The sequence below is a fragment of the Coloeus monedula genome, assembly GCF_965178545.1.
Source record: "Coloeus monedula genome assembly, chromosome: 13".
NCBI classification, from domain to species: Eukaryota; Metazoa; Chordata; class Aves; order Passeriformes; family Corvidae; genus Coloeus; species Coloeus monedula.
The window spans coordinates 21,105,417-21,132,291 of NC_138793.1; the positions used below are offsets into that span (position 1 = coordinate 21,105,417).

General features: G+C 41.7%; 1 protein-coding gene across 2 annotated transcripts; it reads left to right on the top strand.

Moving 5' to 3' along the window:
* Positions 1-172: 172 nt before the first annotated feature.
* Positions 173-25,533, top strand: ADAT1 (adenosine deaminase tRNA specific 1). 2 transcript variants are annotated; one of them, XM_082289994.1, is made up of 10 exons: positions 173-257; positions 560-751; positions 1,518-1,586; positions 3,293-3,347; positions 4,119-4,246; positions 5,791-6,409; positions 10,292-10,437; positions 12,729-12,828; positions 16,511-16,597; positions 24,520-25,533. In XM_082289994.1, the coding sequence occupies exons 2-10, from the start codon at positions 583-585 to the stop codon at positions 24,650-24,652; spliced, it is 1,506 nt and encodes a 501-aa protein (XP_082146120.1). In that variant the 5' UTR covers positions 173-257; positions 560-582; the 3' UTR covers positions 24,653-25,533. The 2 variants fall into 2 exon arrangements, with proteins under 2 accessions (XP_082146120.1, XP_082146119.1); XM_082289993.1 differs by lacking the exon at positions 173-257 and having other exon boundaries at positions 546-751.
* The last annotated feature ends 1,342 nt before the right edge of the window (positions 25,534-26,875 follow it).

The window sequence follows — 26,875 nt, forward strand, 5'->3', positions numbered from 1 at the left end:
TCCCGGCGGGTCCCGAGCGCGAGAAGCAGCTGCGGCTGCGCGGGCACTGGGGCGCTCTGCGGGCGGTGCGGCCGCGGGGCTTTGGCTGTCGCCGCCCCTCCTGGCGAGGAGCAGCGGCGCCGTTGGCCCGGCGGGCGGGGAGGGGCCTGCAGGGACTGCTGCCGGGGTGGCGGCGAGTGCGCCCGAGCGCGGGCTGCTTCGGGTCTCTCGGCAAGGTGGAGGCCTCGGAAGGAGGCGAGTGGTGCCAGTTGCCTCAGGTGTGCTGCAGAGACCGCACCGGCACGGCGGCGTGGTGCATGCGTCTGATTGCTACGTAGTGGGAGCCTTGGGAACCTTGCAGCCCCACCTGCTGCTGCCCTTAAGGGTTTTAGCGTTGCTTCTTTATTTCTTGCGATTCGGAAAAAGTTATTTTCGATTAGTAGTCTTGAAAGGGGTGATGCAATTTAGGTCTTGGCTTTTGGAGTCTGGTGCAGGAAAGTGTCATGCAGAACAAGACGGTAGGGTTTGAAGAGATGGGGGTTTTTGTTAAATTGTTGTGATGGAATCCAATTCTATGTAGAGCCTGCACTCGCATCAAGAGCCATGTGGTCAGCTGATGAAATCGCTGGGCTATGTTACCTGCATTATAGGACCAGACTTCCTAAGCAGGGGAAACCAGATCCAAACAGAGAATGGACTTCCCTGGCAGCTGTTGTCAAAGTGGAATCTGCAGCCGAAATAGAGGGTCTTGTTAGTCCAGGAAACTTGCAGGGTAAGCATGAGTTGTGGGAATAGGGGTGGGAGGGAAGGGAGGGGGAGAGGAAGTTCTTGATGCTTTCCTTTTATTTCCTTTTTTAAAGATGCCTTTAGAAAAAAACCAGACACCTCTTCCTATTCCATTTCGGTCTCCACCCAAATTCGTTACTCTTTGTGATTGTAAAAGCTTTCACAACTTCTCTCTGGAAAGAGGTGGTTTTAGTGAAATGCTGTTCTTCCCAGACTGTAAATAAGACAATGAAAGCCTGCATTTGGCTGTTCAATATGTGGTGAAAGTCTAGGCAAGACCTGAATTCCTAATATAAACTCTTGAAAAAGCATACTTAATTTGATAGAATCCTAGAAAGGTTTGCTCTCCTTTAACAGGTTGTGTTACTGCATTTTGCATTTGTGTTAGTTTGTCATCATCTTCTTTTCCCTTAGTGGCACTTCAGTGTTGTCAGGCAGATTGTATCCCATATACATTATCTCTTGTGTGCCTGAGGAATACTATGGCAGTGTCTGCTGTATGCTGTCTGGCATATCAAGCCTGTGTTAGCATTCCTTCTGTGCAGTCATAGACTTTTCCTAACACTGGTGCTTCTGCCTACTGTATTCAGTTCTCGACCTGATACTGTTTCCTTTCTGTAATGCTGTATGGTCCACCTTCCCTTCTACTCAATATTCTGTGTGTTGTCATACCAGAATGACCGTATGAGAGCAGTGCTTCTAGCAATAGTTAGAGGTGATAGTTTTTTCAGTTATCATTGTTTCTTTTTCAGTAACTAAGGAAGTTGTTGCTATGGGAACTGGAACGAAATGTATTGGCCAAAACAAAATGCGAAAAACTGGTAAGTATGGTGTAAAATTCAAGAACCCAAGGCTACCTATGCTACCTTCTTTCTTGCTGGTGTCATAGAATCAATTAAAATGTCCAAGGCATTCTGCTCAGATGTGTTCTGGATTGAAGCCAGAAGTGTAAGGCAGACCTTCATCAGGGAGACAGGAGCTCAGGCAGCCACAGTGGCTGCCCTGAAGGTTTGCTGCACTTGCTGCCTCGAAGGTGAATGAACTTTTTATGTGTGGTATTGTGTAGTTTAGGCCCTGCGTCTGCATGCTCAAAGACTTCATAAGTAAAAGCAAACAAAACATAAGCAAAGTAATTGTGCTTTGGTTACCTGTTGGAGTCTGGTTTTGTTGGGGTCTGATGCAAGAGGTACCACCGCTGGTACTAACCAGCAGGAAGCTACTAATCGGGCTTTTCTTCCTTACTGCATGTTTTGCAACTAGATTGTTTTAAGTGTTTGTACAATAAATGTATGGGATAGATATGTGACTTCTCACAACTACCATTTCTTACTGTGTATTGTAGGAGACTTTCCTTGCTCTGTGTGTCCATTTTTAAATTCATGATGTGTCTGTCTCCTCGGCTAGGACAGGGAAGAAGCCATAATAATGATGAATGTGGCAAAGTGGCTAAGGGGGAAAAGTGTTCATGCATATGTAGGTACAGGGCTTTCTACCCTCTTTAGACTTCAGAGGAGGACTAGACTGAGATGTGAGAAAGGGTTTTGCCTGTGTCTGGTTTAGGCTACTTCATGTTCTCTATAATGTCCTTCATTTTGAAATAAATTAGTGGAGCAAAAGAGAAGAAACTGGATTCTGTATCTTAGATTTTTTTGGATGTTTCTTGTGATTTCGCCATCTCCAAAGAGTTTTAGTACAGACATTTTTCTGACTGATTTAGGAAAACGATGATTAAACTGTTGTGCTGTTTACAATCTCGATGTTAAGGGTCAAAGTAGAAAAGCGACTAGGAAAAAGTAATGCTAGTTTGTTTTGCCATTGTTTGTCTTCAGTGATGTCAAATTTAGAAAATATTCTCCTCTCATGATAACATTTATTTTTAAATTAACTTGGTGGTAGGCCATGTTAATCGTTATCTGTTAGATCACTTCTAAACTTTTAAAACTGGTAAAGATGATTTCTATCACCTGGCCTTTTACCCCTGAAATAAAAGATGATCTACAGCTCCTGTTCCTTTACATACCACAATAGGCAGATACTGTAGGAAAGCTGCAGATGAAATATGTAAACTTAGTAATATCAGAATGGATTTTTGTTTGCAGGAAAAATGGTTTAAATTGTAGGACATAGTTCAAAAAGAAACTGCAGCCAAAAGCTTAAGAAACGCTTGAAATTTTCTGGCAGAACTTTTTTTGAGAATATCAAGATTTACCCTTGAAAACAAAAGTCAGGAAGATTTTGAAGTACGGTAGTGTTTTTTCATCTCAAAGGGTTTCCAATATGGGAAGAGTTAAAATTTGGTATTCAAACAAGTCTGACTTGCTGTAGACTGAGTACTTTTATCCTTCATTGGTGTAGGCCGTTGACCTCCTTTTGTGGTGATTGGAAGTTTAACTACCTTGCAATACTCTAAAACCAATGGTGAACCTTCAGATACTAACAACTGTGGAGAACTGGCCTGTGTCAAATTCTATTTGCTTTGTCTTCTTTTTAGTAATGATTTAGTATTCACATTTGGGTTTTGCTTTAGGAGACATTCTGAATGACAGCCATGCTGAAATTGTGGCCAAGAGGAGCTTCCAGAGGTGAGGCGTGAATGAAGTTTACTCAATGCTGTAACAGTGCTGTTACTCAATGCTACCTGAGGTTTTTGTGATGCAAGTCGTTTTGACCTATTGCTGAAATAGCCAAATTTTGCAGCTTCAGATATGAGAATGTAGTGAAAGACTGCATTACTTCTGCGTAGGCAACACTTCTTTTCCTGTTGTCAGCAGGATTTTAGCCTTATTTTTATACTTCTAGGTAGTGTTAAGGCCCTTTCACAAAAGCTTGCCTCTTCCTTGTTCTTGTAGAGCCTCTGTATGAAGAATTAGGATCTGATTTCATGTGACATCAATGCAGATCTGATGACTACTAGTCAGGGATAGAATTTTTGCTCTTTCTCAAATACCAGTCCTCTTGTTTACATGGGATAAACTGGTTCAGGGAACTGAGCCAGGAGAATGGTAATTCTGCAGAAATTAGTACATTTCTTGCAATTTGATACACTAAACTGAATCTTGCAGGATCAGATGGGTTGCAGAGTTGGTAAAAACACAGACAGTGGGGGGAGAGTACCTTATCTATACGGTCTGAGACAGTTAACTCCATGAATCCAACCCTTTGAGGTCTATTATTAAAGTTGCAATGATATGTTTACATTTGTTATGTTGGATGCCATCTCTCTGTAAAAGCATAACTGGCTTCTGATAGACTCCCATCAAGAAAGAACAGGCACTAGAGGGCATCTAAGTTTTGTTGTGTTCTCATGCATCAAAAATGAAGTAAATGTTTCATGAAAACTTTCTACCTAACAGGTATCTTCTCCATCAGTTGTGGCTTGCAGCTTCCCGTCAGCAGTGTATCTTTAGTCCAGGAACTGAAACTGGGAAATGGAAACTCAAACCAAATGTTGTATTTATTTTCTTCTCCAGTCATACCCCGTGTGAGTATGCTGGAGTGTACCAATTACATTGCTCTCACTTGTAGAATCTTTTCTGCCTCTTGTCTTTCTTTAGTCTCTCTTTGGTCTGCACTGAGAATGAGGCAGTAATTCATGTTACCAATACGTGCCCAAAGGTGTACTTGACTGGTCCTCCACAGATAGATTTGGCATTTTGTCTCACTGGATGTGATTCATGAGAACTCAGTAAATCTAATGTACTGCTCACTATGTAGTGGAATGTTTCACTTTAAACAATAATGGCTACTATGTTCTTTTCCAGAGAATAACATACTTGTCAGAGGTCCTGTCATACTGCCTGGTTGTTTTGCTTTAAACATTATCTCCTTGGGTTAAAATTTTAATGAAAAGTTCTGACATTTACCTCCGTTCCTAAAAACAACCACAGAAAAGATACCCCACACCCAGCCGACAACAACCCCCAACCCCGTGAAACAAAGAAAAAAAACCCAAACAAGCACTAAAAAACCCCCAAACCAACAAGCAAACAAAAAAAGCCAAAACCAAGCAAAAAAGAAAAACGGGGGAGTAGAGCCAACACTGACTCACACAAAACCCCTCAGCAAACCAAAACCACACTCCTGAAAAACAGGACAAAAAAATCCCATTCATGAAGCATCACTAGCTCCCCAACACAAAACTTCTTAGAGAATGTAATGAAACTTCTGTCACGGAAAACATTCTTTGTGTGTTTAAAAAAACCAGCACCACAAAGATGAAAATCTGTTGACAAAATGAATGAATGTAGCCTCTTGGTCTACCAGTGTATTGGGCATCTTGATGTTACCATGTTCTCTCAGTGGTGTGTTTTTCAACTGCTAGTCTGTTCCAGAGCAAAGGAGTCTTAAGGACTCTCAAAATATGCCTCATCAGTAGTACTTCATAGAGTGAGTTAGTTGCTCATACGTTTTCATGAGTTTGAGTGCATTGCTGGAATATGCAATGTTATTTTTCTTCATTAGTGCATTTGAGATTAGAAATTACATCTTCAAATTTATTAGTGAGAATAATTTCATGACTTTCTCACATTGTGAGAAATTCCTCACATAAATCACCTGGCCTGTCAGGCTTGCTTTGCTTTGAACTGAGGCTCAGAATTTTGGTTCTGAGCTTGGTTCAGTGATACAGATTAAAGTTTTCACCCTTACTTGACAGATGATTCTTTCATTATTCTTTTGAGGTTTGTATTGTTTAGTTAGATCAGGCTAGTTTTCCCGTGAGTCTTCAGCACTGCTTGTAGTCTGTCAAATGCCTTTGTTAGCTTCTACTTTTTTTTATAGGTTGTAAATTTTCTTCCTTGATTATTTCTTGCATAGAATGCAAAATGAAGCATATATTGGCTCAAATTTCAGTGAGATTTGATTCAGCATTGCACAGGACAATTTTGTTTCAAAAATGTGCTCTCATAGTTAAGTTTTCCTGAGTGAAGATCTGTGGAAGCTACTAGTAGTTGTAATATTACTGGTATGATGTATTCCAGTCACAAGATGTGGTTTTGACCAATTTTGTTATTTCTTTTATTCTAGGTGGAGATGCTTCTATTTTTCCAATCAGTGAACCGGAGAACCAGCTTTCTAAGCCGGTGACTGGAGGTCATGCAGGTGGACAATCAGCAGAATGTAGGAGTAACCATAATCACTTGTGTCCAGAAGATAAAAGGAAATCAGGGAAAATGGCAAGTAATCATATACTCAAGAGAATGAAAACTTATGATGGTGGTTGTTTTTCCATAATCACTGAAGACCTGGCTGTTCAGCATGAATCTGTGAAACGACAAGGCAACACAAGTCAAAAGAGCTGTGAACATTCTGCAGACATGCAAACAGCTAATAAGGAGACTGGCTTAGTGAGACCAAAGTTAGTAGATGTTCATAGAACTGGAGCAAAATGTGTACCTGGAGAGCTGGGTGATGCCCGAACACCTGGGTTAGGGTACCACTCTGTGGGATTATTACGAGTGAAGCCAGGTCGAGGAGACAGAACATGCTCTATGTCCTGCAGTGATAAACTGGCTCGCTGGAATGTTTTAGGGTGTCAAGGAGCTCTTCTGATGCATTTTCTGCAGTATCCAGTGTATCTGTCAGCAGTTATAGTGGGGAAGTGTCCATATAGCCAAGAAGCTATGAGGAGAGCAGTTATTGACAGGTAAGTGCTCTCCTCAGATGGTGTGTATGGAGACAGTGAGTTTTGGAAGACATTGTGTGTCATACAAATACTAGAACTTTAATAAGCTTTTGATAATGTGTTGTAGGGGGTTCGGTTTGTAACCAGGCGGAAACACCAATTTAGTGTAGTGGTTTGGTCCAAAATACTCATTACTGTTTACCTTCTGTGAGATAAGAATTAGGAGAAAAGCAGAGCAGGCACTAAACTTGAAAGAATATAAAGAAGTTTATTAACAGACCTAAAAGAAGAAAAAAATCATACCACACCTTCAGAACACTTCTCCTCCCCCCCCACCTTTCTCCCTTCTCCCAGTGACAATGTAAAAAGACAACCCTTGAGATGTTCAGTCTGTTACCACTTCCATAATAACCTTGCTCAGTCCATTTAGGAAGAGGAGTCTCTCTTGCCCATGCTATGAAAACCTTATCACAACGAGACAGCCGCCCGGGTTGGTTCTCTGCTCGCATGTGAGTCCCTTCGCACGACTTGCAGCTTTTCCCACAACTGCTTTTGAGGGTCCACTCTTGAACTACTGGAGTACAATTTTAAGGTTGAGCCATTCAGAAACAGAAGTTCTCTTCACCCATGTCTGGGAGCATTTCATCTCTAAGAACAGAGGCCCTCCTCCTTCCCTGGGAGCAAAGGGTCCTCCTCATCTTCATCTCTAGGACTATCTCTGGGAGCATCTCTAGGAACTGAGGTCTTCTCCTTTTCCATTTGGAGCAAAAGTCCTCATTGCTTCCATCTCTCCGTGTTCAAATTTCTCATGAAATTACAGCTGCTTCAGCATCTGCCTATCTCAGCGCAGGTGCTTTTGCTGTCAAGTACAAGTTGAATGCTCCACCCCCCATGCCTTCATGAAATTACAATGAGTACTCTGATACATCATAGCTTTACAACAGAATTTCAGCTTTAAGCTTCTCCTCTTTCTCTTCCCTCAGGTTTTCAGCTCTTCACAGCACTAAAAGGATTGTTCTCACCTAGGCCTTGCAGCTGGAATTTCGCTTATCGCTGTTGCTCACATGATCTTTGGCCGGACAGCAGGGCAGCTTCAGCTGAATCTTGGCCGCACTGGAGAGGGAGGGGAGCCGAGCCGCTCCAGCTGCCCACAGCAGGGCCGTGGGGGGGTTCCATGGGTGGAACAGGGCCCATCAGCTCCAGGATGGCCGTGGCCCAGCCTGGCCTGGCCCGAGCAGGGCCTGGGCCAGGCCCGCCGACCCCTGCACGGGACCCGCAGCCACCTGTTCCAGTGCCGGAAACGAGAGAGAGCTCTGCCCGGGGTTTGTCTATTCTTAAGTGTGCATCACAGAGGCAGTCACAATTTTAAGTGGCTTAAAAAATTGTCCATATTCAAACTGGCCAGCTGATAGGTTCTGTCAGATCACAGAGGAAGCTGTAAGCACCCCTTTGCAAGAACATCACTTCCGAGACTATGCTTTGCTAACCCATGACATGTCTTGTAAGATCCCAATAGAGAATCTGTTGAAGTGTGAGCTGGATGAGCAGACACGTGGATTGTAAACTACCTGAATGACTGGGCCCAGAAGGTAGTGGTCTTTGGGCAAAGTGTAATTGAAGGTGTAAGTAGCCATGTACCCCAGGGATCAATACTAGGTCAAACTTGTTTAATATCTTCATTAATCAGTCATCTGGATGATGGTGCAGAGTGTATGCCCGGACAGTTTGCTGAAGATTCAAGAGTGAGGAGTGGGTGATAGGCCAGGGCATTGTGCTGCCTTCCAGACGGACCTCAACAGGCTGGAGAAAAGTAGAAACTTTATGAAGTTCAGCAAGGGGAAGTGAAAACCTGCATCTGAGGAAGAACAGTCTCGTGCACCAATATGTGCTGGGGGCTGCCCAGTTGGAAAGCAGCTTCACAGAAAAGGACTAGGGGTTCCTGCTAGACCTGAAGTTGAAAATGAGGCAGCAGTGTGCTCTAGCAACAAAGAAGGCTAATGGTGTCCTGGGCCACTTCAGGCAAACTATTGCAGCAGGTCCAGGGAGATGATCCTTCCCCTGGATTGACACTGGTTAGGCCACATTTGAAGGGCTGTGTCTAGTTCTGGTCCTCTCAGTACAAGAGGGGCGTGGCCATCCTGGAGAGAGTCCAGCAAAGGGTCTCGAAGATGCATAATGGATTTTTAGCACCTCTCATATGCGGAGAGCTGGGACTACTCAGCCTGGCTGAGAAGGCTTGTGAAGAAGGCTGGAGAAGAGAAGGCTTGTGGGGATCCTACCAATTTGTATACATACCTGAAGGGAGGTGGCAGACAAAATGGAGCCAGGCTGTTTTCAGTGGTGTTGGTGATAGGACAAGAGGCAATGGGCACAAACTGAAGCACAGGAGGTTCCCCTGGAATGTCAGGAAACAGTTTTTTTGCTCTGAGGGTGATGGAGCTCACTGGCAGAGGTTGCCCAGAGAGGTTGTGGAGTCTCCCATCTTTGAGTTACTCAAAAGCCATCTGGACACTGTCCTGAGCAGGCGGCTGTAGGTGGCCCAGCTGGAACAGGGGTGGTTGGACCAGATGACCTCCAAGAGGTCCCTTCCCACCTCAGCTGTTTTCTGATTTATTGAAGTGATTCAGGACACCTGGTGTGTGACAGCTTGTACTGGTCAGCTGGAAGAAGACAGTTGTGTTGCACTGGAGAGGCAAAGCTTATATGCACTTTCATGGTGGTAAAAGTTTGTCTACTTCTTTAACCTCAGTTACATCCAAGATCTGATCTTTCTCCCTGCTGTGAGTAGTAGAGCTCTTATAACACAACCTGTCACCTCAGGGAGATGTATGTGAGAGATGAAGTACACTGCTGCAAAATGAGGAAAGTCATCTGTTGTGCACTGGCCTTCTTTCTCCTCAGATTCTTCAGTTGATGAAAACTATCCCAGCAACAAGGATAGGAGGTGGATGTTTTTCTTACTGGGGAGGCTAAATCACTAGAGACGAGTAGAGCAGTAGACAAGAGTAAGTGGATTTGGGCAGAGTGAAGGGAAAGGAGAGCAAGAAGAAAACAGGGAGCGCAACCATTCTTTTTAAGTGGCAGTTACTAGACCAGTTCATATGAAAGGTTTGACTTTGTTTAGTAATTCCTTTTGTCTGTACCCCTGCATCCTTCTAGGATGATTATAAAAGAGGTAATAAGTCTGTTAATGGAGAAGCTCTAGTTACATATGCGGTGGAGCTTTCTGTATAATCCTTTCCTCATTCTGTAACACGTAGCAAGAATTTGCCTAGCCTTGTTAGGCTTAGTGCAGTCAGGCACTTTTTCAGACTATTGCATCTGACAGTATGAATCTCAGTCTTAATTCCTGCTCTATGTAAATGTTATGGTGATTAAACACATGCCGTTTTTTCCTCGTATGGTCCTAATGTCATTCAGCATGCAACGGTAATTTAAGGTAACAAAGATAAGATTATACATAGAACTGTACGTATGTTTTGTGTGTTTATAGGCTTTGATTATAAACCTTTAGGTTCATAAAACAATTGCTGATGTAATGCAGTTGGCTATGTAAATACTTTATGATTTTTATTTTTCTTTGTGACTGCAGAATTATATTGCAGTTTTTGTCCTGCATACGTCATTGATTATAATAATATTTTTAAAAACCAATTCATTGTAGTTTTTTTAGGATGGACAAGGTCTTAATAAACTAATGTGGCTTTGTTTATTTTTTTTAACAAATGCTTTTCTGAAGGGAAAAATGCCTTAAAACCTCCTTGTCTCACCTGTAAGCTCATGTTCAATTCAGTTTTAATGTAAAAGAAATGTATTTTAGATAATGAAGGGAAATACTGCAAAATAGTCTTGTTTGGGAAGAATAGACTGAAAATCACTTGCATTTTTCCATGTTTACTTCAGGTGTCAGCACATCTCATCTTTACCAGGTGGTTTTCTCACTCAGGAGGTTAAGCTGCTGCAATCAGATCTTCAATTTGAACATAGCCGTCAGGCAATTCAGGAAGTTCAAACTAACAGCAAAACAAAACTTGTTCCTTGTAGCGCAGGTGAGTTATTTTGGCCTAATTGCGTAACTGTGTGCAGAAGTCCAGATATAAATGAAGTGGGTTTGGTTGTTTGGAAGGGAACATCATTCCTTGCCGGTGTACTAGTGGCAAAGTATGAAAAGCAAGAAATTAATATCAGGTCATAACTTAATTGTTAATAATTAATAAAATTTGTCTCAGCCTCTAGTTTCCAGTAGGGAGTTTTCAGACTGAATAAGCACTTGGCTGATGCCATTAAGAATTTATAATCAAACACAGAAAATAACCAGGGGAAACAAAAGTTTAGTACAAGAAGAAAACAAAAGACTTTTTATTTCAGTTGGTTTTGCATTCTCCCTGGTAATGAGCAAAAGACTTGCCATGCTGAGTCATGTTTGTAATTGCTCCAAAAATCTGTGAATGAAGAAAGAATACAGGGTAGTAAGTATAGTGTACAAGTTGAATTGATAGATATTTTGGGCGTGGCATTTTTTGTCATGGTGATGAATGAATATTTAAACCCCAATGTGATTTAGCAACGTGATCTCATTTGGGAAAAAAAAAAGGAACTGCCACTCTGTGTATATGGCTAAGCAGTTTCTTTAAATTTGGACATGCCTGCCTTCTGCTGTTGCATACTTCCCATTCTGAACCAGAACTGGAAGTTTTTCTATTACAATAGAGCTAATGGTAAGAAAGAATGGAGACAAAGGGTTCGTTAATGGAATTCACATTCATTAAACTGGAGTTATTTACAGGTGGAGGGAAGGAAAATACTTAAATTCTGTGAGATAGGAAGGAAATTTTATCATTGAAAAATAGTGCCAGTTAAGTTAGCAAAAAAGGCCTGAAAGCAGCTGTGACTAAATTCAGTGTATGCCTTTCTTTTTGTACACTTCTCAGGTCATTCCTTTAAGTAAAGATGAATGATGCCTTAGCAAGCTTTTTTTGTGGCAGGTGGTTTCATTCCTTGAAGGAGTGAAAATCAGGGGAAATTGTAAATTTAGGGCTGTTACACAGAGTATTGAAAGATGCTTGATAGGAACATTGCAGCTGTTATTTTAAGAAAATATGTGTTCTGTTTAGTGTTTTGAAGTTTGAGATAATTATGAAAAAGTGAAAGAACAGAAAATGTTTTAATTTTTAAGTAACGTTGTATCTGCTTATCAGAATCTGATATCCTCTAACCAGGTGATATTTAGATATTTCACATGTGGAGGGTTTAATACTGGTCGTAAGGATCTAATGTTATTTCATGTTACACAGGATTGTAATTTAGTAGAGTGATACAGCATTGTACTTAAATCACAGTGTAAGTACAATTGGCACATAGCAGAGTACAACAAATGCAGCACACAGCTGAATTGTAATACAAGGGTGAGTAATTACATAAGCAGTCTTTGAGCATCTTGAATAACAAGATGGTCTTTAGAGTGAATGCATGTGCAACTGTTTTGCCTGTTAGGAAGACAGAGAAGAGGGAGAATTTAGGAAACAGAAGTTGTCTCATGGTAATAGAAGTTGAAGAACCTGCTGTTACGCTGTGGAGGGACAGATTGGACATGTCAGTTTCTGTTGACATGCTGCTGATGCTTTGCTCATTACTTAGAAATTGTAAGGTGTTGTATGCAGAGTTTCAACTTAAGAAGTTTACAGTCTGAGATGGTTTCAAAGTTCCCAGACTTGAGGTAGAGTTTAAGGCTGTTGGCACTTGCTGTCTCTTTCAACAAATTGTTTTTGACTACTAGCTAGTTTTTGACTACTAGCTAATAATGTTTTTGAAGTAAAATCTACACATATTTGATGTATGTCAGTTATCAAACATGAAACTGCTTAGAGTACACAATAAAATAATAGCAGACAATAGCAGACAATAAATTAAGAAGGAAAACATAGAGTGACTGGTGCAAGTAGTTTAGAGCTGTATTTCACAATCTGATGTGAAAATAAGCCATATAACTTGGAAATTTCTTCATGCTTAGTCTGGACAGGATGCACAAAAGAAAGTAGCATCCCCCTAAGAAATGGAGAATTACAGAGCTGGAGGCCAGCTGTTTAGAGGCATGGACTGTTAAATGATCTATTTAAGATGAAAGCCCTGTGTGTGTGTGTGTGCGCGCATATGTGTGTTTTCATTTTTTTAAATTAAACATTCTTTTAGGTACTGGAATTCTGACCCTAGAAAACCATGGTCCTCTTTCTAGTTTGAATTATTTTGGGGAGCAATACATGAACATACAGAATGAAAGGAACTGTTAGGTTCTGCTTTTGTGATAAGAGCATCTCCCTTGTTTGTAACGATATCTCTACAGCTATCAGTTGGAGTGCAGTCCCTGAACAACCGCTGGATGTCACCTCAGACGGCTTCCGCCAGGGAACAACAAAGAAGGGGATTGGAAGCCATCAGAGCAGGTGTGAGAGTGTTGTAATATCTGGACACGTGTTTTATTCGTTAGCTTACATGCCTTTGTCAGCTCGTGTGATGTGGTCAGAGTGGGAGGAAATATAGTGAGTAGTGAAGAAGGGGGAAGGTAAAGACCAGGAGAAAAGGAAGAGTTGCCATGTAAGGCAGAGAGGCCAGTTGGAATAATGAAAGTTAAATGAGAATTAACAAGTTTACCCTATTTCTTTGTCACTGTTGAGAGCATTGTAGATAAAGGTGGTGAGGGACTGTGATCAGTTTTTATTAAAAGGATGTTTACTGTTGAAGGAAACAGAATTTTTGCTTTGCATTTTTTTGGGTTGACAACTGTGAGGGAAATGTGTGCATTGCAAGTTCTCTTTCTAGAGATTTCTTTTTCTTTAATAGTCGAGCCAGCTGACGTGGATGTATGATCATTAGAAGTGTTGCTTTGAAACATGACTTTCTGCCATAAAGTTTGAAAATGCGTTGAAATGCTGTCAGCACATTCCTATCATGAACATGTCACTTCCAGCTGTCATCTTGGCACTGTGCTCTTTAAGAAATCCTCTATCAACAATCATAGTTTAAAGAAATAGTTGCGTACTTTTCTTGAGGTTGAGAGGAATTGCTCATAAGCATCTGCAGACTTCTCCATTTCTCCATCTCTATGTTATCTTCATTTTAGGTGAGGTGGCCAAAATTATCATTGTTCTGTGGAAATTCAGCTTGAGGATTGGTGTTTGTGTTCTAGTTGTTAGCTGATTATACTACAAATTTGTCAATGGTCATATTGTTCATGTTTCCCAGACTTTTTGGGAGGATGATGACAATCCTGACAAGGGGTGAATAGCATAATAAGTACAGCTTAGACAGTTCTTGTGGAGAATTTATTCATATGCCTGCAAGTTGCACATTCTGAGCTTCTTGAAGTTATGCCTGATTTGACTGAAGTTTATCCTGGTATATCCTAGTATTTCCAAATTTTCAGTGGAAAGAAAAGGACCAGGAACTTGGTGGTTTATGACCGGTATTGGTGTCTGGGGTATGGCTAACACAGGTGACCTAGGTGACTTAGTTCATCTTTTAAGACAGGCTCTGTGTGCACTGTACAATATTTATTCTCAATATGCAGTAGGTAAGTATTCCAGAAGACGTGTGAAAGATCAAACAAACCCGCTAACCCCTTTTTCTCAGTTAAATTGTTACATAGTATTTGTGCATCAGCTCTAAAACTTGAGAGCCATCTGCTAGCTGACAACTAGCACAAAAGTGTAAGAACTCAGTTATTGTTAAAAGATCCTCCTCTCAACATGTGCTTGAAATTCACTGAAACTTTAAAAAGTTATTAGCGCCTACAAGACCGTGTGATTACAAATGTCTCGTTTCCTTAGGAAATCAGGATTAAAAACAACGTCAAGGAACAAGTAAACTATTTACACTTATGAGATAAACAGTCACAAAAGGAACTTTTATAATGAAAATAAGGAATTTACAGCCTTATTGAGAGTGGTGGTGCTTAATAATAAACAAGACTTGTATTTCTACATTCTTTTTCCTCTCCAAGAGTCTCAGGGTGATTGCTGGGAAGTGTTGTTTGAGGTTTTCTTCCCCCTTTCAATATGTTAGATAACACTAAATACCAAGGAAGGTAAAACTGACTGACTAAAAGGAATTTGTAGGTAAATAATCTGGTATGTGCTTTTGTTAATGCTTAATTAACTAAACCGCCAAAAACTACAATACGAACCTGTGACAGATTAACTCGAATATTAAATTTTAGAGCGTCTTTGCATGCCATCATCACCAATGGGGCTCAGCAGGGCTCTGTTTTAGGGCCAGTGCTTTTCAGCATCCTAATAAATGACTTGGATGCAGGACTCGAAGGTACACTAAGTTTGCTAGTGACACTAAATTGGGAGGAGCTGCTGACTCCCTTGGGAGAAGACAGGCCCTGCAGAAAGACCTCGACAAATTACAGGGTTGGGCAATCACCAACCATACGAAGTTTAACGAAGACAAATGCCAGTTTCTGCACGTGGCACAGGGGTGACCCTGCATGTATGGACAGACTGGGGAGCAAGAGGCTGGAAAGCAGGGCCATGGAAAGGGATCTAGAGGTCCTGGTTGATGGCAGGTTGGATATGAGTCAGCAGTGCCCCGGCAACCAGGAGGGCCACTCGCATCCTGGGGGCATCAGACCCAGCATTGCTGGCCAGGTGAAGGAGGGGATTGTCCCGCTCTGCCCTGCACTGGTATGGCCTCACCTCCTGGGGACAGGTTTGGGGACTGGAGTATAAGAAGATGATAAAGCTCTAAGTGTCCAAAGGCGAGGCCATCAGGATGATGAAGGGTCTGGAGGGGAAGCCCTGCAGGGAGCAGCTGAGGTCACTTGGTTTGTTCAGCCTGGAGAAGAGAAGACTGAGGGGAGACCACATAGCAGGCTACAACTTCCTTGTGAGGTGACACGCAGGAGCAGGCACTGTTCTCTGCTCTCTGGCAGCCAGTGATAGGACCCAAGGGAATGGCTGGAGCTGTGTCAGGGGAGGCTTAGGCTGAGTATTAGGAAAAGGTTCTTCATCCAGAGGGTGGTCGGGTGCTGGAACAGGCTCCCCAGGGCAGTGGTCACAGTGGTCCAAGTTCTAGGAGCATTTGGACAATGCTCTCAGGCACATGCTGGGATTATTGGGGTTTTCCTGAGCCAGGAGTTGGACTCAATGACCCTTGTGGAGACTCTATAATTCTATGCCATTTTTGATGTTCTTAAAATACATGGTAGCAACATAGCACGATTTTTTTTGATCGGCGTTGTTTTCAGTGCTTCTGGAGAATCGGCTTGCACTTGTTGGAGAACTGAATCAGTCCTTGTTACGTATGCAAAGATAAATAAATAGAGGAAATAGCTGGGCCATTTAAAACCAAACTACCCTTAATAAACAATGATTCTGGTTGCCATCTCTTTGGGGAAATAGAAGGGCTCAAAGCTGAGAGATGTATGTAGTATCTTCTAAAGATTTTTCAAACTTTGACTCACTTTATTTTTTGATGAGCCTCTTTGCATTTAACTGCCCTGCAGCTGTTGCTGAATGTGTCCTCATCACCATCGTGAAAAGGACAGCATTGTTCCAGATATTTCTGCTGCTTCTTTTATTTGTTTTGAATAATACAGAATTTAACAGGTTTTTTTCCATGTCACACAGGAAGGTGACATGTTCATGTTAGGAGTGTGCTGCCAGCATTTCAACACATTTTCAAACTTTAAAGCAGAAAGTCATGTTTCAAAGGCTTCAAAAAAGCCTTTGGAGTCCTGTGCTTGTTTGATCTGTTCTGGGACTAGTCCTTTTGGCTAAATGTTACTGCAGTTGTGAGCTGATGACAGTGCAGTTGCATGCAGATAACAGTGTGATATTAAAATGTTCTTTCTGCAAACTGGTGAGTGCTGGCTGGGAGAATGGGGGCAATGCAGCTCTTTGTCAATATAACATAAAACTAAAGGAAAAGGCAGGTGGACAGCTTGGATGGGATAGGAAAAGTTAAACAATAGGGAAGTTTTTACATTCTTTGAGAAGTGAACGTAATGCTTTCTATCAAAAACCTTTAGTTGGGATGTACTGCTGTGAGCTGTAAGGTGGAGTGAATTTATGATTTTTTTCTTTCATCAGAATTTCTAATTTTTAAATTTTTTTATATCAGATCCAAGATCTGTAAAGTGGAACTCTTCCATCAATTCCAAAAGCTGGTGACAAGTATTTCACGAGAGGATCTACCGGACACTCTACGGTAAAGACATTATGATTGCATTTAGAAGAGTGAGTTTATCTTAATGAAACGGAAGAATACTGTGATGATACAGTATCTGCTCATGAATCTCATTTTAGATAAGTCCATAGTTAAACTTTCATACTTGAAAAATGTGGAAAGAGACACAAAATGAGGAAGTAGTATCTTTTTTGAAAACATGAGCTATTAGATAGCTGCCTGCAGCTCTCTACCCTTCGTGGTGTTCAAACCCGGCATCCCAAAATTGTCGTGGAGTTACTGATATCTAGTTGGTGGTCAGGATTTCTATCAAATGCCACTTCTTTGATTCACAAGAAGGAAGTAGAGTAAAAGTAGAAGTTAGAGTAAAAAAAACCTTTTGTCTGGTTTTTTTTTAAGTCTAGGCTAAAATCAGTTTTCATCGTAGTGTATGGTGGAGTAAGAGCTAGTAAGGTGAGATAGTTTATAGGGCTCTTTCTGCAATGCGTTTGTTGCATAAGCAGAGACTTTCTGGAAAGAAAAGAAAGCAGCTTTTGACTGAGGAAGCCATAGTTGGAATTTTCCTTTACGTTACTAAAACCAAGTTTGGTTTATCAGACTTGAGTTAATTACTTGCAGTAATCATCCAGTCTGGCATAGCATTAGGTGCATTATGTATTTGCTGGTATACCATAAAGTAAAGCATAGTTTCACATGTACAGAAATTTAGTTCTCTTTGGCTTAGATTCTGGGAGATGTAGAAGGTTCCAAATCCATTGCCACAGAAGGTTTGTTGTATTTTAGGCTTACTTCCAGATACAATTTCACCAGCTTTAGGATGCAGTTATCCCAACTCTTGAGCCAGTTTAACTGCTTGTAGCTGCTGATGGGGATGGTCCCACAGCAGTTCTCTGCTGCTACTGGCTGTAGATTACTCTTTCCTCCCTTGTATCAGTAGCACTTCTCCAATCTCATAATGAGCCCGTTCAGCTAGATAATGTGGCTGAAAACAATTTCCTTGTATTCTGTGTTTTCTCTCGGACTAATGAATTTAATTGGCTCATGGAAATCTAAAACAGATGAAACGCATGCAAAGGAAGCAGGAGGCATATGTGACTGGAAGCATTGGAGGTAGGCCATTTCAGCCTTTCATGGTACCAAGACAGTAGACCTGGATCTTTAATGGATCTTGCTTGCTTTTGAGTTTTGTTGAATTAAAGATTGCCGTTACCTTCTGTGTCTGTAGAAGTGTCTCCTAACTGTTTCAAAGATTTGATGTCAACATGAACCATGCTATTGCTGAGATGCTTTCAACTGATTCTATAAGTAGATACACTTTGTCCTTAAATCAGTTTTACATATAAAAATTTTAGCCTGTTTTGGGTGGGAGTTTGTCCTCAGTTGTTTAGCCATCATAATTTCCTCAGAGCAGATTGTGAACTTGTGCATTTTTGGGTAGGAGACTCATTATGCTGATCATGTGCTGCTTACATAAAGTCACTTCACCTCAGGGCTTTTCTAGACCATTGGCTTTGTCATTTCCTTTGACTTTTTTGTCCTCTACTGTTTTTCTGTCTGGGCTTCTCCTGACAAAGTCCAGCTGATTCACAGATGTGGCATTGTTTTTATGCTGCACAAACTCTATCTATACAGTAGAGGTGCTAGTTCACTAGTCAGCTTGTGCAGCTGATTGCCTTTGAAGTCTTTGTTTTTTCTCCACTTAAAAAGCAAAATTAAGAAGTGTCTTTGTGTTGCTGTTTCCTTCATCTTCCCTTTTCCTTTCTACACAGTATTCTGATATTTTCATTTTTCTTTCCCCCTTGGAGTCTGAGTTTGAGTGAACTTCAGGTAAGAAATCCTACACTCTCAAATTGTTTCCTCTAAACTTCAGTGTATTTAACTATTACCCGGTTTTGTATTTTCTTCACATTCAAATGTATCTTGTTATCTCTTACCACAAATGGTTGGCTCTAAAGCTGTGCTGTCACCCAGTTTCCTTTTTCCACTTTGACCCTAAGAGACCCTGACTCTTCGAGTCCACTTCTGTGTCTCTTGCCTCCCATCTTTTCTGCTCCATCAAGGAAAACTCATTCTTGTAGTACTTTCAAATTTGCTGAACAGCTTGTTTTGTAGTTATAGGGTACATTAGGACAAGGATTACTCTTCACGTAACCCTGCCTTCATCTACTGTTGTCCACTGTCAGACTAGGAACTGGGGAATTTCAAACTTTGCATGGAACTGATTCTGATGTTCTTTTGTTTTCTTATTTATTTGTGTGTGTATCTAAAGCTGCTTCTCCTGCTTTTTGTGACTTTCTTATTCATTCTTCATTTCTCTCCAGAGGATCAGTGTGGGTGCTGTTAAATTTGAACAGGTAGACAGCCTGCTGGGGCCAGAACTTTGCTGGCTCTTCTAAAAGGCAAGTTTAGGTATTTATAGTAGTATAGCTTATCTAAGATGTTAAACATGACACTCATCGATTTGGGTTTTTTTCAGGATTTAGTTTATTTGCTTTCACATGAGCCTGAGAAGGAGGTGCTGTTTGGCTGCCATGAGCTATTTCACCGAGAACCGGATAGTGCTGTATTATGCTGTCCCACCTTCTTTCTTCCTTTGCAATAATTTTTATGATGTGTCTTCCGTGCCTTACGTAAATTCTCACTCATGTCTCCAGGTAGACTAACTCAAATGTTCTTTATTTATTACCTCCTACTGCCACCTCTCATACCTAATTTTCTTCTGTTGATTCCCTCTCACATATTATCGTTTTGACATTACTGGTGCATAAATCCATCTCTTTTTTTTCTTTTCATGTTTTCCATGCTCTCTGCCAAGGGAATGGTGACACACCATTGGACAGCATTGTGCTATTGCTAATCTGAATTGTTATGCAAAATCCCCTGCAGTATTGGTTGCAGATCACTTGATGGTAATGTGGCAGAGGAGGTTTTTTGCATTAATCGGGTTTTTTTCCCTGCTGTTAGGAGAAAAGCCATGCCTTAATCATCACGTGGGGAAGTGAAAAGCTTCTTTTGTCATACGGTGGCATCCACCCTAGACAGTCTCCAGGCATTGCTGTTTGTACAAGATGTAGCTGGCTGTATGGCCCTTTGTCTGAATCTAAGGGAGACTTTGTAAAAATAAACCTGCCCTTTCTCACTGGGCTTATTAAATGAATGACTAATCCTCTTTTCTCTTAAATTGTAGTCAGGAGCCATCACAATTAAGATTGTACTATTAGTCTTCCTTCCTTCTCAGTTTGCAGTATGGAGGATTCCAGTTCCAGTGACACCTAATTGAAGACGGGGTGGGCTGCTATACAGAGGAGGGCAAGGGCTTTCAGATGGCTCCAAGATTTTATGTAGGCTAAAGTATAGAACCTTCACTTGTGCTTCACACTTAAGACTGTTTGCCCATGAGAAACAAAAGGTGACTGCTAAATATTTCCTGCTGGTGTGACTGAGGAATTGTTGGTCTAATGAAAGTAACTGTCATTGGGAGCAGTGGTGGTGCAGTTTCACTGCTGTTTTCCAATTAAAAACAACCACAACACAATACAAACACATTTGGCAAGAATTTTGTAGCAATTTTCTAGTCCCTTTTCAGTTTTCTGTTTAAAGTTTGTACATTAAACAATTCCTGTGATGATCCTACCGCTGCATAGAGGTCTGTGGGACACTGAAAATCTTTTATGTATTGCACATCGCAGATGTTTGTTAGGTCTTTGCCAGAATGAAGAGCCTTTTATAAAATAGCATTTTCTGTGCATGAAAATATTTTGTCATCATAGTTATCTCAAGACTTAATTTTTTTTCGTTACTCTTTTGAGCTTCAGCATCTTTTCCTCTGTGTGATTCAGTTTTTCCACATCTTAGATGACATTGGCAAAAGCCGCAAAGCTCATTTTCCAATTTTTCAGTAATGTTTTGAAAATCTAGTCTCCTAAGCTAGAATGCAGCAATGCAGTAACAATCTTCCAAATACTGCAGAACCTCGAATTACTGTAAAAAAACTTGCTGTATTTGTGTGGAGCTCACTCTTTGAGTTGGCTCACTCTGTCACTTGTTCTTTATCTTCTTCAGGTTGGTGTCAGTTATTTGCCTGCAATAACTGCATTTTATCTGCAGTGTTGAAGATACATAATCAGAAGAATATAATCAGCCCGTGTCTGGTTTCCTTGGTCCCCTTATTATATTATGGGTTCACAACAGATTTTTATATAGTGAAGATCTGTGATCTTTTGCTCTCTTAGATGTGATTCATCAGTTTTTGTACGAGTAATGTTTTGGTTGATTCCTTATGCTTATGTCAGTAATGTGTCTGAAATCTCAAAAGTACATTATGGGTTGAATGTAGATGTTTGAAACTGAATGTAGAGTTAAATCAGGGTTTGTTGGTGAGAAGGAAGTACTGTTGCAATGCATTGCTTTTCCTTGCAGGCTGCCTTGCTTGTGAGCCCATTCCTGCTCAGCCTTGCATATGGTTGAGCATGAGTGTTTCCAAGCATAATGGTGATTTGTGTGAGGCATTTTCCAGGAGTGTAATGCCTTTCCGAATGGAGTCTCATGTCTCTGGCGCACAGCTGTCAGAATCATTGTCTCTCTCTTGCACAGTAGTGTAGGGGCAAGATTGAAATAGTAAAGGGAAATATAGAAGAAATGTGGTCAGGAAGACCTGGATGGACTGGAGATCCTATGACTGTATTGAACTTTGCCTGGGGCAGCAAACTAGTGTTTGCTTCTGCCAAAAGAAGTCACAGGTTCTTCATTACTAATGCTGAGAGCCTAGTGGCCCAACTAAATCTGAGATACAGTCAAACCACATGAGGTTTTTATGCAGACACAGTGTTATTGGAATTTGAAAGCATTTTTCCCATATATATGTTGAAAATTCCTTAGAAGCTTAATGCAGAAATTGAGCATGAATTACATAAATCTGTTTGATTTTGTCAGCTTCTTGAGGAAGCTGTTTAAAATGCTGCTTTGTGTTGCATGCACTGTTAAATCACTGTACTGACATTGTCTGCTTGAAGAATGAAATGCCAAGAGGCTGCGGTCACCTGCTTGCGGAGCTGCTATAGTGTGGTGAACATCCTGAGCTGCTCCCGTCTATCCTGCCTTTTTCCTAGCTATATTTTTCATACTGTCTACTGTAAGAGTTTCCAAACAAAGGTCGATTGGAATAATGAAGGGTAGAAAAACCCCTTATGTGTTTTACTTAAATTGAATCAGACTGATGGATATGAGTTGAAGAGCCGTTGATATGACAGCAGATTCAGGAAAAAGAGCAACATTTAGCAAGGAAGAAAAGAAAATCAGGCGGGGGGGAGGTAAAGGTGTCATGGTTTAACACTGGCCAAACGCCAGGCACCCATGAAGGTCGCTCACTCGCCCTCCCCTGCTACAGCTGGGCAGAGGAGAGAAAAATTTCATGAAGGCTTCATGAGTTGAGATAAGGACTGGGAAAAATCACTCCAAGGGCAAAACAGGCTCGACTTAGGGGTACAAAGTGAATTTATTACTAACGAAGTCAGAGGAGGATAATGAGGAGTAAAATAAGCCCTTAAAAAGACCTTTTCTTCCCCCAGCCCCTCCCTCCTTCCCACCAACAGTTCAGGGAGACAGGGCATGGGGGTTTTGGTCAGTTTGTCACCCAAGATTTCTTCCACTGCTCAGGGAGAGGAGTTGTTCCTCTGTGAGACCATGGGGTCCCTCCCACGGGGGACGGTTTGCCATGAACTCCTCCAGCATGGTTCCAATCTCATGAGCAGCAGTCCTCTCAAAACTGCTGCAACGTGAGTCCCTCCCATGGGCACACAGTCCTCCCAAAACTGCTGCAGCATGGGTCACTCTTCCACGGGGTTCAATCCTCCAAGGACAGGCTGCTGCAGCCTGGGAGCAGGGCCCCCTCTCTCCACCAGGTCTCCCACTGGATCACAGCCTCCTCTAGGCATCCACCTGCTCTGGTGTGGGCACCTCCCCCACAGGCTGCGGGTGGATCTCTGCATCCCCAGGGGCTGCAGGTGGATCTCTGCATCCCCCATGGATCCCCAGGGGCTGCGGGTGGATCTCTGCATCCCCCATGGATCCCCAGGGGCTGCAGGGGCACAGCTGCTTCACCGTGGTCTTCACCACAGCCTGCAGAGGCATCTTGGCTCTGGGCCTGGAGCACCTCCTCCTCCTCCTTCTTCACTGACCTTGGTCTCGCCATGTTGTTTCCCTCGCATGTTCTCACCTCCTCCTCTTCTCTGGCTAGAAAAAAAGAACCTGTGCCCCACTTAGTTTTGATTTTCTTCTTAAATATGTTCTCAGAGAGGCATTACCATCCTCTTTAATTGGCCCAGCCTTGGCCAGCGGCATGTCCATCTTCAGAGCCATCAGGGATTGGCTCTGCCAGACATGGCAGAAGCTTCCAGCAGCTTCTCACAGAAGCCACCTCTGTGGTTCCCCCACTACCAAAAACCACACCGTGCAAAAGTGACACCAGTAGTTTGTACTGTGTTTGAGATACATGAGTACCTGGGACAGGAAGTGCTTGCCTATGGTAAGGTTTTGGGACCGGTTGTGGTGGGTTGGCTTGGACCCTTCTTGGACCTGGTTGTTTCCCGAATGTGGCTTGAGCAGATAGTTGCTGGTCTTTTACCTGTTGAGTGACGCTCCTAAACTATGATCCACTACTGATAATGGGGTTCCATGACCATTCCACTGGCCAGGTGGGGGAGAGTTCTAGAAGGGCTCTTACATGGGACTTTTGAGAGCAGCTCAGAGGTTAGTTTCAGAGAGTATGATTAATGTGAAAGAGGTGGAGAAAGCAAAATGGATTGGCTGTGACAAGAGTACAGGGCAAGTTTTTTAAGAGAGTATATATCTCCATATTCAGCAATGGCATAGACAGGTTCTTCACTCTTGCACATTCCTGAACACAAGGTTTGAAGGATAGAAAATACAGCTTGCTTTGCATGTCACAGTGTTTTAGAAACAAATTTATAGTAGAATGCTGAGTGCCTCCAACACAGCTTCCGATGGTCTGCTGTTAAGGTGGAGCTGTGGGGGTTTTTTGGGGGTGATGGGTGATCATAATTGCCTTTGAGCATGAAAGTGTGTTTTAGAAGTTAGTGCAGTGGTTCTCAGACCTCTCAGATTAGGGTTCCTGTAGTAGTTTGGCTCTTCCTCTTTCTTGGTGAAGGTCATGTTGCCTATGATCTTCCCCTCATATTGGGTTTAATGTATAAACACTGCATACCACATGTGGCTGACATGTTTTGGCAAAGGGAAATGAGAGAGGTTGGGAACGGAATGCAAGGAAAGGAAAAAAAATCTTGATGAAATTGTCTTAGAGGCACTTGTGTTCAGATACTCTAGACTTGAACTTCCCTATTTTGAAAATCATTGGTATAATGTGCTCATAGAGTGACCAATTGTTCTGCTGAGATTGTGGGGAGTAGTTGCTACCTGAGGAAGGGGAATAACACCAAAACTGTTGAGTCTCTTTTGCTTTAGGGAAAGAAGATATTATTTTCTCCTTTGTCTCATTCTTCCCCATTAGTTTTGTCTTGGAAAAGAAAAACTGTCCAGTTCATTTTGTCCTTTGCCCTTCCAGCCAGTTTTCTAGCACGCTAAGGCTACTTCCACCCAATTCAAAGCACCCATAGCAACCTTCTCAGCTTTGCTTCAGCAGTTTTTGCTATCATGGAGGTTTTCTGTAACCTGTGGTCATGCAGTCAAACACAGACATTTCTAATGCTAGAAGAGTTGTTTTGCTTCCTTTTGTATGATTGATGACGATGTCTAGCTTTAAAGTCTGGGCGTCTCCAAGTCTCCCTAGAAGAGAATTTCACTAAGTAGCATGAAAGGGTTCATAGGATATCATCAGGTTCTTAGGTGTTTGATTTCTTTTTTCATTTTGTGACCTCATATTCAATAGGATCATAGAATTGTTTTCATTTTTGTGCATTTTCTGTCAGGATGAAGACTCTAAAAACCTACTGGGACTACAAGGAAGCTGCACTAAATTATCAAGAAGCCTGGAGAGTGCTGCGTAGCCAAGCTCTGCTGGGTTGGGTCAAGAATGCCAAGGAATACCTGCACTTCACATGAGAATCCATGTGACTATGTGAATCCAGGAATAAGCTCTGGTCCACAGCAGACACCTCTGCAGTTCAAGAGCCAGAAAAAGACGCCCTCTGGTTTATGTGCTGTAAAGAGACAGGAGTGAAAAGGAAAGCAATTTAGAGAATACCTTATTTTGTCTGAGTTGAAGACCCCTTTTTATTGAAATATAGAAAAGGATCATTGCTGACTCAAAATTCTGAGCTGCATGAAACAATATGCCTCCAAAAGAAAGGAAGCAGTGACGTGCTATCCTTGTATCTGAGGACATGATCTACCAGCCATAGTCATTGCAGCGAAAGTAATGTCAACTGAAATTGAAGCAATCCTGTTGAAAATTTTAGTGCTGCTTATTTCTTCCACCTCTCATAATGTTGTGGTTGTTTTTCTGTTGCTGGGACAGCCCTAATGTATAGTAAGTAAGACTTTTATAGCTCTTGGCTCTTCTTGTCTGGTGCCTGGAAGAATTTTCTGTGTCCCCCCAGCCCCATTGCTTCTAATTGGAAATACTAGTTTTGTTAAAGTGTCATTTTCTTCTGCGAATCCTTCACATATGCTGCTATTTACTAAACATAGCCACAGACACTGCCGCAGCAGAAGCAAAAGCACCGGGTACAAGTCTGTGTTGAATAGTACTACTTATTGGTATCCTGTGCATCTCAATTTCAGGACTTTGCCAGATAACTTTTCAACTGCTTTGCTTCCATAGGCAGAAAAGAGAACTCCTGAATTACTTGGTTCAAACTGGCCAATCCTGTGTAATTACACACAAACATTTACCTATTTTTCAGTGTTTCAAGCACTGTCCATGTCCGTGCCCCTCTGTGGGAAATGTCAATTAAAAGCAGAAATGCCTCAGCCATTTATGTCACTGTGTTCATTAATCACCTGGCAAAGGTAGAGATGCTTTGGGGAGTACTGGAAGTAGTCTCTGGCATGTCTCTTCTAGTCTCTTGTCATTATGCTTTATTACCAACTAACATCTGCATAGCAAGACAGTCAGCATTGTGAGCAGTTGTGGGGGAAGTGTGTAATCGTCCTTAAACCTTCTGTCCCAGTTACTGCCTTGTGTGAGCAATTTCAGGACCGTGTAACTGCTACTGAGCACATTCTCATTTGTAAACTACAATTCATAAAATATTTGGGCAAGGTAATGGCAGGATGAAAGAACTGGATAATTTAGAACTTAAAAATTCTTCAGTGATTTGAATTTTTTTGTTCTTTGATGTCCTGTAGTTTTGGATTTGAAAAATGGGCACAGCGTTTCTCCAAACAGCCTTTGCTGTCAACCTAGTGAGCTACATAGGGCACCAAACAGTACACCTTGCATTACAGTCTGAGAATTGATAGCAGCAAATTCTTTTTACTTCACACTTAGAATGACTTGTCAAGAAAGAATAGTTCTCTTGTTGAAGAAGTAACAACTTGAATTCTGTGTCTATATGCCCATTCTCTCAAATCCAGCACTAACATGCAGAAAGACCAGTTGTATTGGTGAGGGGGAAGTAATTTTATGTGTTTGTAGAGGGCAAGGGATAATGGAGATTAGAGACTTGTAGTCATCAGAAGATAAAAAATGGCCAGATGCTATTGCACATGGGCAACAGGGTGAACTGCTGAAGACAAATGGTAGTAGTTACTGTCATTGAGCAAGTAACATTCCAAGGGCAGAGTTCTGTAGTGTACCTAAAGAACTATCAGTAGATTTCCAGGTTCCCGAAATTTACCTTTGTCCTTCGCTGAAATCTTGCAGATACTATTAACTTATCGTACCTAGTTTCCCACTGTTAATCAGCAATGTCTGCAGTGAACTTGCTGACCAGACTGGAATGTTCCCATTTCCTATCCAGCTGCAATATTAATATGGGTTACGTAAGACTAGTTCTGTAGTTTTGGCATCAGACTAGTTTTCAGATGAGCAGTTACATGGTTTAACTTCTTTTAAGACTTCTAAAATTTGAGCCTGGCTGCTAGGATTGTTCCTTGTAAGATTTTTTTTGTGCATTTGCAAAATACTTGTGAACTGTAGACTGCTGCTTTTCTGTTACTTGTCAGGTTTGAAAGTAGTTTTTGAGGTGCTGAACAGTGATGCTGACCTCACTTTTTGGATGGAGTTGAGGACATATTTAAGCCTGGAGCAAGTCAATGAATATGCGAAGAAAGGGAAGGAGCTGAAACAGAACAGCATTTAAAAGACGAGGGGCTAAGCCT